The 15,003-nt window shown below is 33.1% G+C and overlaps 1 protein-coding gene across 1 annotated transcript; it reads left to right on the forward strand.

The window, feature by feature from the left end:
• The first annotated feature begins 4,570 nt into the window (after positions 1-4,570).
• Positions 4,571-13,166, forward strand: LOC125857771 (uncharacterized). Its single transcript, XM_049537415.1, has 8 exons — positions 4,571-4,803; positions 9,385-9,470; positions 10,025-10,536; positions 10,786-10,900; positions 11,024-11,260; positions 11,374-11,495; positions 12,590-12,732; positions 12,763-13,166. Exons 1-8 carry the CDS (start codon positions 4,747-4,749, stop codon positions 13,090-13,092), a joined length of 1,602 nt encoding a protein of 533 aa, XP_049393372.1. The 5' UTR covers positions 4,571-4,746; the 3' UTR covers positions 13,093-13,166.
• The last annotated feature ends 1,837 nt before the right edge of the window (positions 13,167-15,003 follow it).

Consider the following 15,003-nt stretch of genomic DNA (forward strand, 5'->3'; position numbering starts at 1 on the left):
TCCTTAAAAATGATATTTATTTATTTATTTGACTATTTTTTAAATTTTAATAAGTATTTTGATACTTTCAATATTACCGATCCACTTTTTCTTCTTCTTTTTTTACTTTCTTAGACTCTCTATCACATGTCAAAATCAGACAAACAACAATTGAAAACCGGAGAAGTAAATACTAAAAAAAATTGTATATTATACTCTTCCATCCCAATTTATATGACATCTTTTAAATTTTGAGACTCAAATGTTCCTTTGACACTTTCTTTTTTATGTCTTTTGAATTATAATTTACTACTATGACTTACAATACTTTTATATAATTTCAAATAGGTAATTAAACAACATATCCGGTGTGGAATCCCACAAGTAGGATTTTAGGAGGGTAGAGTATACAAAGATCTTACCACTACCTCATAAGATAGAGAGACTGAAAGACCCTTGGCTCGATTGCAGTAAATTCAAGTACAAAGCAGAAAAAACAGTGTAGAAAATATAGCAATTAGGATGGTCAACAGTGAACTAACATAGTGCAGTAATTAAAATACAGTAAACAACTGACAATACGAGATATGTAAATTTCATTTATAAAAACATAAAACTTCTTGTCAAAATCAATCAAAACCTTTTTTAAAAAAAAAAAAAAAACTTTTAAAATTTTAACTGTGCCACGTCGTTGGAACTTACTAAACAAAAAGTTAGGATTTACTTTGTGGGGCTATATATTGTCCCTTTTGCCTCGAAGAGTGAGTGGTCATTTGCCCTCCAAACAGGTTCTAAGCATCACACAATTTTTAAGTAATAAATTTTAATCTCAGACCAAAAAATAAAAAAAATCACAACCTTAACTTGGAGACATTTATTTTTGAGGTAATAAAATAAAAAAAAACTTGAAGACATTTAATCAAAGAAAATTTTACACATTTCGCGTTTCCGCAGAGAGGACCGTGAACTAATGATGGGCTCGGTATCGGACATCGAATAAAAAAGAAAGACTATTAGGAAGGGAGTCTTTCTCGTTCAGCTCCTCCAATTTTTCATAATTGTACGTTTGTTACCATATTGTTTGCATAATTTTACTTGTACATTTTGTTACTACTAATAAACTTGTGGTAATAACGCAGTAGGTCCCAAAAAAATGACTCATATTTTGCCATTTAGATCTAGATGTGAGAAGTTCTGTATTTTTTATGTTAGTATAAAATTGCTTTATATATTGATAAGAAGTCAACATCAAAAAATTCGTTACGAGGAAAAAGTTAAAAAGGGTGGGATGAGTTTATTGAAAGGTGAATATGTACTATTATCAAAACGGAAAGGGGTCTAAAATGTCTCTCAACTATTTGAATTAGTAAAAAACTATTTTTCGTCCACCTTTCAATCTCCAAAGCAAATACCCAGACATCAACCTTTTGGCTCAAACTTACTCTTACCCATCACAAAATTCGTTACGAGGAAAAAGTTAAAGGATGGGATGAGTTTATAGGAAGGTGAATATGCACTATTATTTTTAAAACGGAGCAGGGCCTACAATGCCTCTCAACTATTTGAATTAGTAAAAAATTATTTTTCGTCCACCTTTTAGTCCCCAAATACCCCAGACGTCAACCTTTTGACTCAAAAATATCCTTGATGTTAGTCTTTCGGCTCAAACTTACCCTTACCCATCACAAAATTCGTTACAAGGAAAAAGTTAAAGGGTGGGATGAGTCTATTGGAAGGTGAATATGTACTATTATTTTCAAAACGGAGAAGGGCCTAAAATGTCTCTCAACTATTTGAATTAGTAAAAAACTATTTTTCGTCCACCTTTCAGTCCCCAAATACCCCAGACGTCAACCTTTTGGCTCAAAAATATCCATGATATTAGTCTTTCGGCTCAAACTTACTCTTTCCCATCACAAAATTCGTTACGAGGAAAAAGTTAAAGGGTGGGATGAGTTTATTGGAAGGTGAATATGCACTATTATTTTTAAAACGGAGAAGGGCCTAAAATACCTTTCAATTATTTAAATTAGTAGAAAACTATTTTTCGTTCTCTTTTTAGCCCCCAAATATCCCAAACGTCAACCTTTTAACTCAAAAATATCCTTGATATTAATCTCAATCTTTTACTCTTACGCATCACAAAATTTTTGAGTAAAAAATTAATGAAACTCAGTTGATGTTGGTTTGAGTCTAATATGGTCTCATTCTCGCTACCTTTTCTTATCAGTGATTATGTTATGAGTTTTCTAGTTTCGTTGTCTTATTTAATTAATATTTGTTAGTGAAAATAAAACCAACAATATTCGTCAAAAAAAAAAAAAAAAAAGAGTTGCACGAGTATTCAGTATTTTAAAAAAAAGGGAAAAGGGTCAAATATGCCCCTAAACTATTCGAAAAGGACTAGATATACCCTCCATTTAAAGTTTGGCTCACTCGTGCCCTCGCCGTTCAACTTTTCGTCTAGATATGCCCTTATGGGCATTAAATGCCAAATGGAATTGCCACGTCATTTTTACATTACCACGTGACATTTATATTAAAGGAAAAAGGGTCAAATATACCCCTAAACTATTCGAAAAGGTCTAGATATACCCCCTTTTAAATAAACTATCCGACCCGTTTTCAACAAATATTTTTCGGTAAATCCCGGAAATGAGTAATTGACTAATAAAAAATAGGAAAAATATGGAAAAAAATAAATAAAATTAACGCCAAAAATTCGCAAATAAATATAGTAACCTTAAATTCAACAATTTCAACAATTTTTTATTTTTTTTATTTTTTTTCAATAAATCCCAAAAATGAGTAATTGATTAATAAAAAATATGAAAAATATAACCTAAAAATTCAGCATAAAGTCATTTTCATATTTTTCATATTTTTTATTAATCAATTACTCATTTTCGTGATTTATCGAAAAAAATAAAAATTTAAAAAAATTGTTGAAATTGTTGAATTTAAGGTTACTATATTTATTTCGAATTTTTGGAGTTAATTTATTTATTTTTTTCATATTTTTTATTAGTCAATTACTCATTTTCGGGAACCAAAAAAAAATTGTTGAAAACGGGTCGGGTAGTTTATTTAAAAGGGGGTATATCTAGACCTTTTCGAATAGTTTAGGGGTATATTTGACCATTTTCCCTTTAATATAAATATCACGTGGTAATGTAAAAATGACGTGGCAATTCCATTTGGCATTTAACTCCCATAAGGGCATATCTAGACGAAAAGTTGGACGGCGAGGGCACAAGTGAGCTAAACTTTAAACGGGGGTATATCTAATCCTTTTCGAATAGTTTAGGGATATATTTAACCCTTTTCCCTAAAAAAAATAAAGCAAAAAAACACGTGATTTCTTTTGCTTTTTCTTGTTTTTGTATTTAGACACCTGTATCTAAATTTTAGCTAATTTTACTATGTGTTTCATAAATGGCTGAGCATAGTCATAAATGAAAAATCAAAAGAGTTACAAATAAGTTTGTTAAATTTATTGTTACTTGACAAATGAATGATAATTATTTTTTGTGATATGTGAAATTTATATTTCAAATTTAAACTCCAATTTGATAAAAAAACGATCATTAAGTCGAATTGATATGACGATATGTGAGAACTTTTTAATATGTCTGTAAAATCATTAATATAACCATTTACGCATGTGTGATTTTTAAGAAAATATTTTGTGTAGAGTATATTTCGATTAATACCACACACACAAACTTTTTCCTCATAATGAATTTTTTGATGTAGACTTCTCACATAACCATATAGTATAAAGCATTAACTTTATACTAACTTAGAGTACATAACTTCTCACATTTAAAGCTCAATGCCAAAATATGAGTCCTTTTTAATTTGGGACCTACTACATTATTACCCCAAATTTATTAATGGTCCCTCTGTTCAATAGTTATTCACTATATTATTTTACATGTCCAACAATACTTGTTCGCTTTATAAATTAATGGATAATTTGACACTTACTTATAGTTATTTACCCTTATCATTAATTATAGTTATTTCTCTATTACAATTTTCAAGATATTGTATTTGTTATATTTAAAGAATGATATAGTAAAATTATCCTTTTATTTATACTTCCTATGTCCCTAATTATTTGTCCACTTTTCCTTTATTAATTGTCCATAATTACTTATCCATTTTGACAAATCAAGAAAGGACGAATTTCTTTTTACTTATTATACCCTCAATTAATTATTTTGAAAAATATAGAACTTCTTGAAAATCTTAACTTTTTAATTTATCCACTTCATAATTAATAGGAGTAAAATGATAAATTCACTATATCAATCATTATTTTCTTAATAGAGTGGGCAAATAATTAAGAACAAATAGAGTAATTTTTTAAGAAATGTGCAAAGTCAATCGTAGACAAATATTATTTAACAGATTAGAATACATGACTCCTCACATTTAAAGCTAAATACCAAAATATGAGTCCTTTTTTCTTTTCTTTTTATTTGGGACCTAATACGTTGTTACCCCAAATTTATTAGTAGTATCAATATCAATTATCAAAACATACAAGTGAAATTATCTAAACAACAAGGTAGCAAATGAAGAATTATGAAAAAATGGAGGACGTTAATGAGAAAGAATCTCTTTCTATTCCACAGTAGTCTCTGCAGAAAGTCATTTACTTTTTTGTTGTCTAAACTTAAATTTTTTAGCCCGAAAATTGTGTGCTTGTAGGACCATTTTTGAACTTTTTGTTCTTTGTTTGTCCGTCGTGGAGCTCAAATGGCCACTCTTTCTCCTAGGCAAAAGGAACAACACAGCATTCATCAGGCCCACATGGTAAAACTCTACTCATTTTATATTATTATACTTGTTTGTTTTTCCTCATAGCTAAAGTTTATGCGATTCTGTACTTGTTTCTTTTTTCTTTTCTTTTTTCATGGCAAAGATTGACAATCTTTTTTGGGATGATGATGATCCTTGGGATTAAGCGTTTGGTTTTTTTAATCTTTTATGGGAAATGTTGTAAATGTGGAATATTTAATTTAACTAGTAATTTTTCTGAAAGATGTGTTTCATTTAATTCTATTTTATTCTAGTATTTTATTTGTTAAATGGAAAATAAAAGGGGCAGATAAGATTTAAAGGTTTTTTTATTTTACTGGGTTCATCGATTGGTATGAATTGAACCAGTTGCTAAACTTATCTTTGGTTTTGTTTTGTGTAGCATGTTGTAAAGGTACTGCAGCATTACAGAGGAAAAACTATATTTTTTATTATGTGTGTATGTAATCTAAATAAATACTTGTTCGACAAATGGAACGGAAGCTTTGACTTAATCGGTAAAGTAGCTGTCATGTGACTAGGAGGTTATGGGTTTCGAGGGGTGGAAATGGGTTTTTGCCGGAATGTAGGGTAAATGATGTATACAGAAGAAATGGGTTTTGCAGGAATGTACTGTCATGGGTTCGAGTGGTGGAAACGGGTCTTTGCAGGATTGCAGGAATGTAGGGTAAATGTTGTATACAGTAGAATCTTGTGGTATAGTAGTTGTCACGTGACTAGGAGGTCATGGGTTCGAGCGGTGGAAACAGGTGATTGCAGGAATGTATTGTAAATGTTGTATATAGTAGAAATGGGTTTTTGCAGGAATGTAGGGTAAATACTGTATACAATAGAAATGGGTTTTTGCAGGAATGTAGGGTAAATGCTGTATACAATAGAAATGGGTTTTTGCCGGAATGTACTGGTCATGGGTTCGAGTGGTGAAATGGGTGTTCGCAGGATTGCAGGAATGTAGGGTAAATGTTGTATACAGTAGAATCTTGTGGTAAAGTAGCTGTCACATGACTAGGAGGTCATGGGTTCTAGTCGTGAAAACGGGTTTTTGTAGGAATGTAGGATAAATGATGTATACAGTAGAAATGAGTTTTTGCAGGAATGTAGGGTAAATGTTGTATACAGTAGAAATGGGTTTTTGCAGGAATGTACTGATCATGGGTCCAGAAAGTTGAAATGGGTGATTGCAGGAACGTAGTGTAAATGCTAAATGCTGTATACAGTAGAAATGGTTTTTTGCAGGAATGTACTCGTCATGGGTTTGAGTGGTGGAAACGGGTTTTTGCAGGAATATATGGTAAATGCTGTATACAGTAGAAATGGGTTATTGCAGGAATATAGGGCAAATGCAGTATACAGTAGAAACTTGTGGTCAGGCCTTTCTCCGGACTCCACAAATATTGAAATTTGGTGCACCAGGTTGTCCTTTGCCGAAGGAATTTCAGTCCTTGGGAAAATCCTTTGTATGCTAACACATTTTGTATGTCTTTCCACAAGCTTCAATGTTCGTCCAACAATAATAAATGATGTCATCACATTCTCCTCCTTAAATACTTCATTAATATTTGACTTCCTGAAATCATGCCCCATTCTACACTTACAATTTCATCCTTGAGTCTCATTCCTTACTAACAAACACTTCATAATCTTGCCCAATGGGTGGTGTCATTACTCGCGCCTTTCAATTCTTGCTCATCACTTACTCATTCGACACTTGTGGAATTCAATAGGAATTGGAACTTATTGCTTTAAGCTCAATTGCATGATCAAGAGTAGAATAAAAGGGTAACTTCTTAAATATCTGTTTAGTCTATCCATTATATATGTGGTCGTCAACAAACCCTAGTTCTCTGATGCAACTTATGAACATTATAGGTACGTAGAAGTGAAAGGTAAAGCATCTCATAAAACATTGAGTAATTCATTAAGTGGAAAGTTAAAACAAAAAAATCGACAATATCATAAATAAAAAAAAAACCATGCAAGGCTATGTTAGGAATTTTACAAAATAAACATGACATGAGTATGGTGTCCATGGAATTTCTAAGTCACACATGAGACAGAGGCCCTGACTGTACCCAAAAATATACAAAATGTGACTTCATAAGCAAAAGTGCCTCAATGATAAATAGGGCTCACCACACGCCAATGGAATGAGTGGAGTGCCTAGCGAGGATGAGTGCCTCCCTGAGAGTCCATGAGTGCATCACAAGAAGATGCAGTACCTTGACAAAAGAGAAGTGAGTACATGTGAAGTAGTACTCACATAATGAGGTGAACCCAAATTTAAGAGAATGTAAGTTGTACTAGCACCAACTTATTGCTATACTATTTCTCTATCAATATTCACATGTCTTGGCTTAACAAAACCAGTTACCTAATACAATATATGTCATTTTGCCCCTTTAACCAACAGATGTAAAGAGATGACATGTTGCACATACTGTGAATAGGCAGTATTAACTTCTTAAGTTCTCAATTCTCCAGTAAGTTTCTCTAGTATGTTTTCCTTTTATAAGAAGCTTGAATTCAGTACAAGTGCTATAATAGTATCTTCTATATCATTAAGGGACTAGATTAAGAGAAAACCTTGGCAATTTACTCAAAATGTTGTTCTTTCCCTTCATCAACAGTGTGGTACTAATGTTCCGGATTTCATCGTCAAACAATGTATCTTCTATAGTGATCTGTGATGTATATTACTGTCCTACAACTATTAGCAGTTTCAATTTTGTCTCCATTAGCAATAGTAATCAATACACTGCTGTTTGTTTGGTGCTTTTTCCTAATTATTTTGTTTGCAGTTCAGTGTCCCAAGTCCTAATTTATTTTTACTCTATACTTGCTCATATTAGGATATGTTGTTGTTTCTCTACTACGGATGTTTTCTTTACTCCAAAGTCAACTTACAGATTTGTTTCAGGTTGAAAATAGTTTAACATCAATACATACTGCACTATGGTTAGGTTTTCTTTTTCTTTTTGCTGCAAAGATAAAGATTATATGATATATTGCTTTAGATGGACAAATAGACTGGAGAGATTTTTTTGTGCATCAAGGTTTATGCTCTAACTACAACAGGTTGTCTTTGTTGTTCTGAAAACCCCCCTTTCATGTCCAAAAGAAGATGTAGGAGAGGCAGTGTAAATTGTGTCCAATGTTGAAGATCAAAGTACAAACCAACAAACCTGCATAGAATAAGTATAGATATAAACCGTCTTCTGATTAACCAAAAGAGAAGCAGATTGAATTTCTTGTCATTTATTTACAATGGCAGGAAGAAAACTGGTATTGTACCACCAGCTTTTACTGTTTTTTACCTCCTTAAAGTGTTTCTAAGGAGAAGTACGGGAGGTGTTTCTCTCTGGATGAGATATAACCAAAAAGTATTCTAGGAAAATAATTTGTTTGGATAATACTTTTTTTCAGTTAACAGTATCACTTTCATTAATGACCAAAAAAAATATTTACAATAAAAACAGAGCAGCCTAGGACTACTGCTACCTCTAAGTATCTATTACTAATGCTGAATACAACAAAATCAAGTTCTAGTTACATCAATACATCAAGGATATACATTCAAAGTTAGGAGTAAAGATTGCCATCGAACTATGCTTTTCCCACGTATATGAGTGTGCTGGACCACCTCCTTTAAAATTCTAAATCAGTATTCAATCTTCCAGGTTGAAATCTGCAATTGTTCCTTTCTCGCCAAATGAGTGTGATAATCATTGCAAAAGCTACTGTAGTGCCTTGAACTATTGCAGACTTTTTCCTTGCGATTGTACTCACCCAATGCACCTTAGAATTCCAATCTAGAATAGGCCTTTGGAACCCCAACCAAGTACACAACCTGGTCCATAGAAGATTAGTCTTACCACATTCAAAAAACAAGTGATCAAACGTTTCCAAGACCTGTCCACAGAAGATACAATCAGGTGGGTACTTGTATTCCAAACTTGAGTAGTCTCTCCACTGTGGACAGTCTCTTTCATACAGCTAACCATAGGATAAATTTGAATCTAGGATGACCTTTAGCCTGCAATGTAAGACTCTTCCAAGCAACTCTAGGCATCTGAGGCAGAAGATAGGTGTACACTTTATGAACTGAGAACTTGGTCCCATGTAACACCTGTGAAAACGCAGTCTGCATTGTTCCTGCCACTGGTTGCCCTTGCATCAGCCACTCCCTGGCCTCCAATATTTTCCGCACAACCCAAGTTCTTGAGTATTTGCACTGGATGCATCTGCTGCAAAGGGGGGGGGGGGGATTTATATTACATATATAAGCATGTGAGCTAAATGAAGATCAGAACATGATTTTGTTGATTATGATTTACCTTTGTGTAACTGATGACATTTTCCCCTCATTGTTCATTCTGTTCATATGGTAATCTTGATTATGTGTGACAAAAGAAGCTGAATAGAGCACTTCTATAGCATCCAAATCCTTGTTCATTGCCAAAACCAGAAAAATATAAGCTTCACTTAATTGGATCAAGAGTTGGTTATGAGCTTCACTTAAGTTGGATCAAGCATTGGTCAGCTTCTGACTTTCTGTCTTTTCTTATGAATTTGCAGAAAAATATTTGTGTAATCTGCGGTGATATAGGTTTTCAAGAAGCAATTATTACCTGCTATCAGTGTAAAAGTGTTGACGTGCACCAGTAAGTTCTCTCTCTCTCTCTATCTATCTATCTAGTTTTAGCATGAAAGGGCAGTCAGGCGAGCTGAAGGCTATGACTCTCTGATGCGTACTTGCTTCATCACCGTGTGCCATATCTATATGTTCTTTGTAAACCTCAAACATTGTCCCAATCCCAAACCCCTTCTTTTTTGGTTGACTTGCCACCAAGGGAGAAGTTCATCTTTTCACTTAAGGGGCTGCTCCTCTTGAAGGAAATCACTAGCTGGATTATCAGCTCTGCTTCCCTTTTTTGGAATCTTAAATAGGGATGAAAAGTGAATAGAACTAAAAGCCTAAATGGAAGTGAGATTTACCTCTTAGGGAGAATAAAGACCTCTTTAAGTTGTCTGATCTTTCTGGCATTCTTCACTGCCGGATCCTAATGGTATTGGATATTGGGTTCCACCTAAATGATACATCGATTCTTTCATTAGCATGTTGTGGGCATTTAATACTCTTAAATACTGCATGTATCTTTTATGTATACATAGTCCTATTCCGGTTTTAAAAAATCTGTTTTTCTCTTCCTTTCAGATATTGCTTGGTGGGCTACAGTGAAGAAGCACCAATGGATTGGTGTTGTGAAGAATGTCATATTGGCAAAGGGGTAATATCTTCATCACGCGGACTAGAAAATGATAATTTTGAGGGATCCAGGTTGCATGCCTTCGCAAAGATTTGTCGGAGTACTGTGCAACCAAAGAAACATAGTACATTTCCTGGTAGGCATTATATTAACTGGGAAAAGGAGGTACAGACTGGGAAAACGAGATATCTACCTGTTGAAGAAGCACTTGGTCTGTCATCAGGCATCAAGAAATATGGATCTCCGCTGATAAATACTGGCTCCTCAAGAGTTGTGTCAACCAAATCCATGGCACCTGTGACTCGAGGGAATTTCAGCAAACCGAGAGCTCAAATTTCAAATTCTTTTCCTGAGAAGAGCACAGTGCAGCGGTCTTTAGGATCAGGATATACAAAACCTCAGAATCCTCAAAATTCCAAAATCACCGAACAGAGCAAAAAACAAGTGCAATCATCTAAAGGTTAAGTGTTACCAACATCTCTTGTATTCATTACTTGGTTTGATTTGTCCTCTTCTTATACCTTAACTCTTTAGAAATTTCATTTTCTATCATATACTCTAGTTAATTTTTTAAAACAATGATGTTGATATATTTGGAGTTGATATTATCTTTCAAAATGATTTCTGTTACACCATCAATATCTGTAAGCCCATAGCAAACTTTATTTACTTCTGTACTTCCATCCAATTGATGTAGCCTATTTTTTAGGTCTGGGTGATTCTGCCATTCTGGAGCATAGGAGTCCCTATGCTGTGAATGAGAGTCGAATGATAAATCCATCTACAACACACCCTTGTGATCCTGCTCTAGTTCCTTCCTGGAAGTAAGTACCCTTTATTATGCACATTAATTACTAACATAGGTTAACACAAGGTAAACTGAGCTCTAAAAAGGTTCAAATTCAGCTCATCTCTGTTTTTTCTTTCTCTTCTTCTTTGCATTTTAGGGGAAAATTTGACATCTTAGGTGCTCTAGAACTTGCACCTGGGATATTCAATAATTATATTCAGGCTCATCCTCCTTCCAAAGTTAGACGTAAGGTGTATGAGTTCTCAGGGCTACTGCCTGATACTCTCAAATTTGAATTAGTACCACGTGGGGATATTTGGGCGAGTCTATTCAACAATCATTGTCCGGGTAAAGAAGACATAGGATTGTATTTCTTTGCAAGTGAGAGAGAAAGGTCAGTTTCTGTCATATATCTATCCGAAAAGGGGTAAGGGTTGCAAAGTAGAAGTGCACCCTTGCCAGGAATGTTTTTAGTATAAATTGATTTGTATTTCCCATTGTATGTAGGTCTGAGATATATATTGCTCTGGTGGAGTTCATGCGTCTCAAAGATTTGGTGATGAAGACGCTTATCAATGATGTTGAGCTGCTTATACTTCCATCTACAGCCCTGTGTAGTGATTCTCAAAGTACATTCATAATCTCTATGTTCTTTTCTCATTTTCTTATTCCCTTTCAATGAATTTTTAGGTAATAGGTATATTCAATTATGCTCTGTAGAAGATCAAGTTTCCAGCCTATCAGAAGATTTTTCCTTTTTAAGTTGGCGATACTTGTTTGGTTTCGTTTGAGTATAAATGCTATAATGTGTTAAGTCATCAGGCCAAGTTCAGAAGTACTGATTGTACATTCTCTGATTTTTTATGAGAAAGAACAGATCAATTATATGTTCCTTTTGTTCAATCGAGGGCTGAAAAATATGTAACTTGGATTGTTTTATCTGTAGTTTGTGTGCCTTGAATGTAGTTTAAGTTGTATCACGCAGGCATCTAGAAATTAAGTTTATGTACTTGCCTGAGTTCTATTGATGCATACTTTAGCTATGGAGGTTCATTAAAATTTTGGAAGGCTGCCTTATACCCATCTACTTCCTCGTTTGCTCTTATCTGAAAACCACAAATGAGAAACCCTTCTTTACTTCAAAGGAGCTAAACGTAGGCATCGGGTCAGTATTATTAACTTTTTCCAGAAGTCTAGCTTCGTATAATTTGCAACCCTGCTTCTAACAGTTTCTGTGTATGATCCATTCTTATGTGTAAGTCAGGTCAATTATTTTGTCTTAAACTTGAGGGTTTTAATTGCTTGTTCACATATGACTGCAGCTCTTTGCAATAATGACACAAGCTAATGGAGACAACTTTGTCATTAAATATTAGGTGTTTGTCATCTGATTGATATGTCAACATTGTCTTTCATGGGTACCATTTTCATCCAAGATATTTTACCTAAGATCATTTCTTAAGACATTTTCTGTTATTTGGTCAGACATAAAGTTGGTGGATGTAATGGTGGTAGAAGGTGGAACTGACATATTGATCTTGGTGTTTGCTGATGTGTAACTTATATTTGTACATATGTTGAAAAGAGCAGGTGATTTAAAGTAGGACCTACCCTTCAAGATATGATTCTTTTAAGGAGACTATCTGATAAGTAATTGCATAAGAAAGACGAAGATTAACTGATAATTCTGGAGCTGCATCTCACCTCGTGGATGTTCTTGCAGGATGGAACAGCAAGCACTTCCTGTGGGGATTATTTTACCGCATGGGACAAGATACAGACGGATGTGCTGAAGGGGGAAGCAACAAAGTAATCGATATGGAGATAGACATGATAGGGGGGAAAGATGTTTGTACAGCCAATGAGGTTGACATGGAGGCTTATCATCAGAATGAGGTTGAAATGCAGATAGACATGACAGGGCAGGAAGATGTCTGTACACCCAATAAGGTTGACATGGAGGGCTATCAGGATGAGGTTGAAATGGAGATAGACATGATAGCTGGAGAAAATGTAGGTAAACTGGACATTGTTGTCTCGACAACTACCAGAAATGGTTTTGATACCTCTATAAAAGAAACTGCTACCTGCAGTGGGTCTAAATCAGTTACTCCTATGGTTTCAAGAACCTCCAAGGGTTGCAAGGAACTGCCTCTAGTAATCAAACGCGAGCCTGTTGATGACTTTCCTCCAGGTTTTATTCCCCGTTCAGCTCCTACTAAATGAGCCGCGCCACCTGGAAGTTAATCGTGGTTGCTGCCAACTTGTGATTATCACTACTTATTTTCAATCAATTTCGTTAGGTGTTGGAGTTAGCTTAGCTAAGATGTCTGTTCATGACAACTAGGTGGAAAACTGTTGTTAGTATTTCTTCTTGTTACTAAATTATCGGTAAGTAGGTCTGGTTTGTAAATATGTTGGTTGACTACGTTAGAGCAACTACTTTCATGGCATATGTTGAAGGTATGTTGTTTGATCTGATTAAGTAATTTTGTTCAAATTTTATATTTATCTTAAGAAATTCATTAATATGTTTAAAGTATTTATATTAGGAGCTAATAATTTGAATAAATGGAGCGTTTCATATTAACTTCTGAAATGCTCATAATTTAGGAGCAAGTACTCTATATTGAACATATATTAACCAATTCATTTTTATTCAATGTGTTTTACTCGATTTTAAATATTCTTTCTGACTTTCTCAAATTTAAATAAGTATTTTTCTTCAGTCGTATTAACTATTTTCTTAGGCTATTTTTTATACTTAGAAGTTTGTTTTGTGAATTTTGACATCTGATGAACAACACACAAAATTCAATAACGTTTTAAGACCTTTGTGAATTTTTCACCATAGAATAAAATATTCTTTGATAATTTGATGTAAGAACTGAAGACAAACTCTTTGTTTATTAAAAAAAAAACTTTTCATTCCCTTTAATTCCTCATATATGTAAGTAAAATTATTGCAATTAATTGTGCAAATATCCAAAAATTATTGACAACAAAGTTTTACTCGTGTACAAAATTGAAAAGGAAAATGCATATTATCAAATAATATACATAAGCTTAATAAAGTAGTTCATCATCGTACAAATAATTTATCTAGCTTAAACAGAATAAAACTCCAAATTCATAAGTATATAATATTTCTTAAATATAGCTTTAATATATTTTTTGTATTGTTATAGGTTAGCTAACATTTTAAGCTTCATATTCTTATCATAAGGTGCCATATAAAATGAAAAGAAAGAAAGTAATAGTACTCAATAAAAACCAAATTAATTAGCCTTCATTTGGTATCGGGACCATAACAACTCCATTAACATTAGACATTACTCCCTCTGTCCACTTTTATTTGTCATGTTGCGCTTTTCGAAAGTCAATTTGACTAATTTTTAAAGTTAAATTAGATTACGTTAATTCGATATTTTTTTTAAAAAAATTAGATATTCAAAAACTATACGAAAAGTACTATAAATTGCAATTTTTTGCATATCAATGTGATGAAAATATACATCGTAAAATGTTGGTCAAAGTTCTTATTGTTTAACTCTAAAAAAGGAAACCATAACAATTAATTGTGAACGGAGGGAGTACAAAATGAGTTTCTTGAATCTATCCTTGCAAAGTTCAAACTCAAAATAACTAAATATATAAAAATGGCTGAATACACAAGTTTGGAATGTTGTTCAAATATCTAATTAAAAAATAATTATATATATCATATAATTTTGTTGTAATAAAGGAATAATTTTAATTTTGAGAATAACGTTTAGAAATTTGATCCATTACCTAGGAAGGAACACATTTTTTAGTTATTCTAATACATTGAGAGTATTTTTTATTCAATAGTTGGAAAAGGGGGGCACGTTTCATTAAATAGGTGGAATAAAGACATTTTTTTTAACTATTGGAGTGTTTGGTACGGAGAAATTTCAATTTTCACAGGTTTGATTGGTCAAAATATTTGAAAAACATGTTATATAAGAAAACATTTAACTTTTAAAATAATATTATCTTGTTTACTTACCAAAAACTAAAAAATAAATGAGAAACTCATTTATCTTCTAAAATAACATTTTCTAGAAAATCATTTTCCTTTATCTAATTCTAATATGTTAAAGGTTATTTTAAAAC

The sequence above is a fragment of the Solanum stenotomum genome, chromosome 3 (genome assembly GCF_019186545.1).
Source record: "Solanum stenotomum isolate F172 chromosome 3, ASM1918654v1, whole genome shotgun sequence".
NCBI lineage: Eukaryota > Viridiplantae > Streptophyta > Magnoliopsida > Solanales > Solanaceae > Solanum > Solanum stenotomum.

Excerpts from the sequence above, each read along its gene's own strand:
- LOC125857771 (XM_049537415.1), top strand. The coding sequence starts at position 4,747 with ATGGCCACTCTTTCTCCTAGGCAAAAGGAACAACACAGCATTCATCAG. Across the intron at positions 4,804-9,384 it reads GCATTCATCAGGCCCACATG|AAAAATATTTGTGTAATCTG; the intron begins GTAAAACTCTAC and ends ATGAATTTGCAG. Across the intron at positions 10,901-11,023 it reads GCTCTAGTTCCTTCCTGGAA|GGGAAAATTTGACATCTTAG; the intron begins GTAAGTACCCTT and ends TTTGCATTTTAG.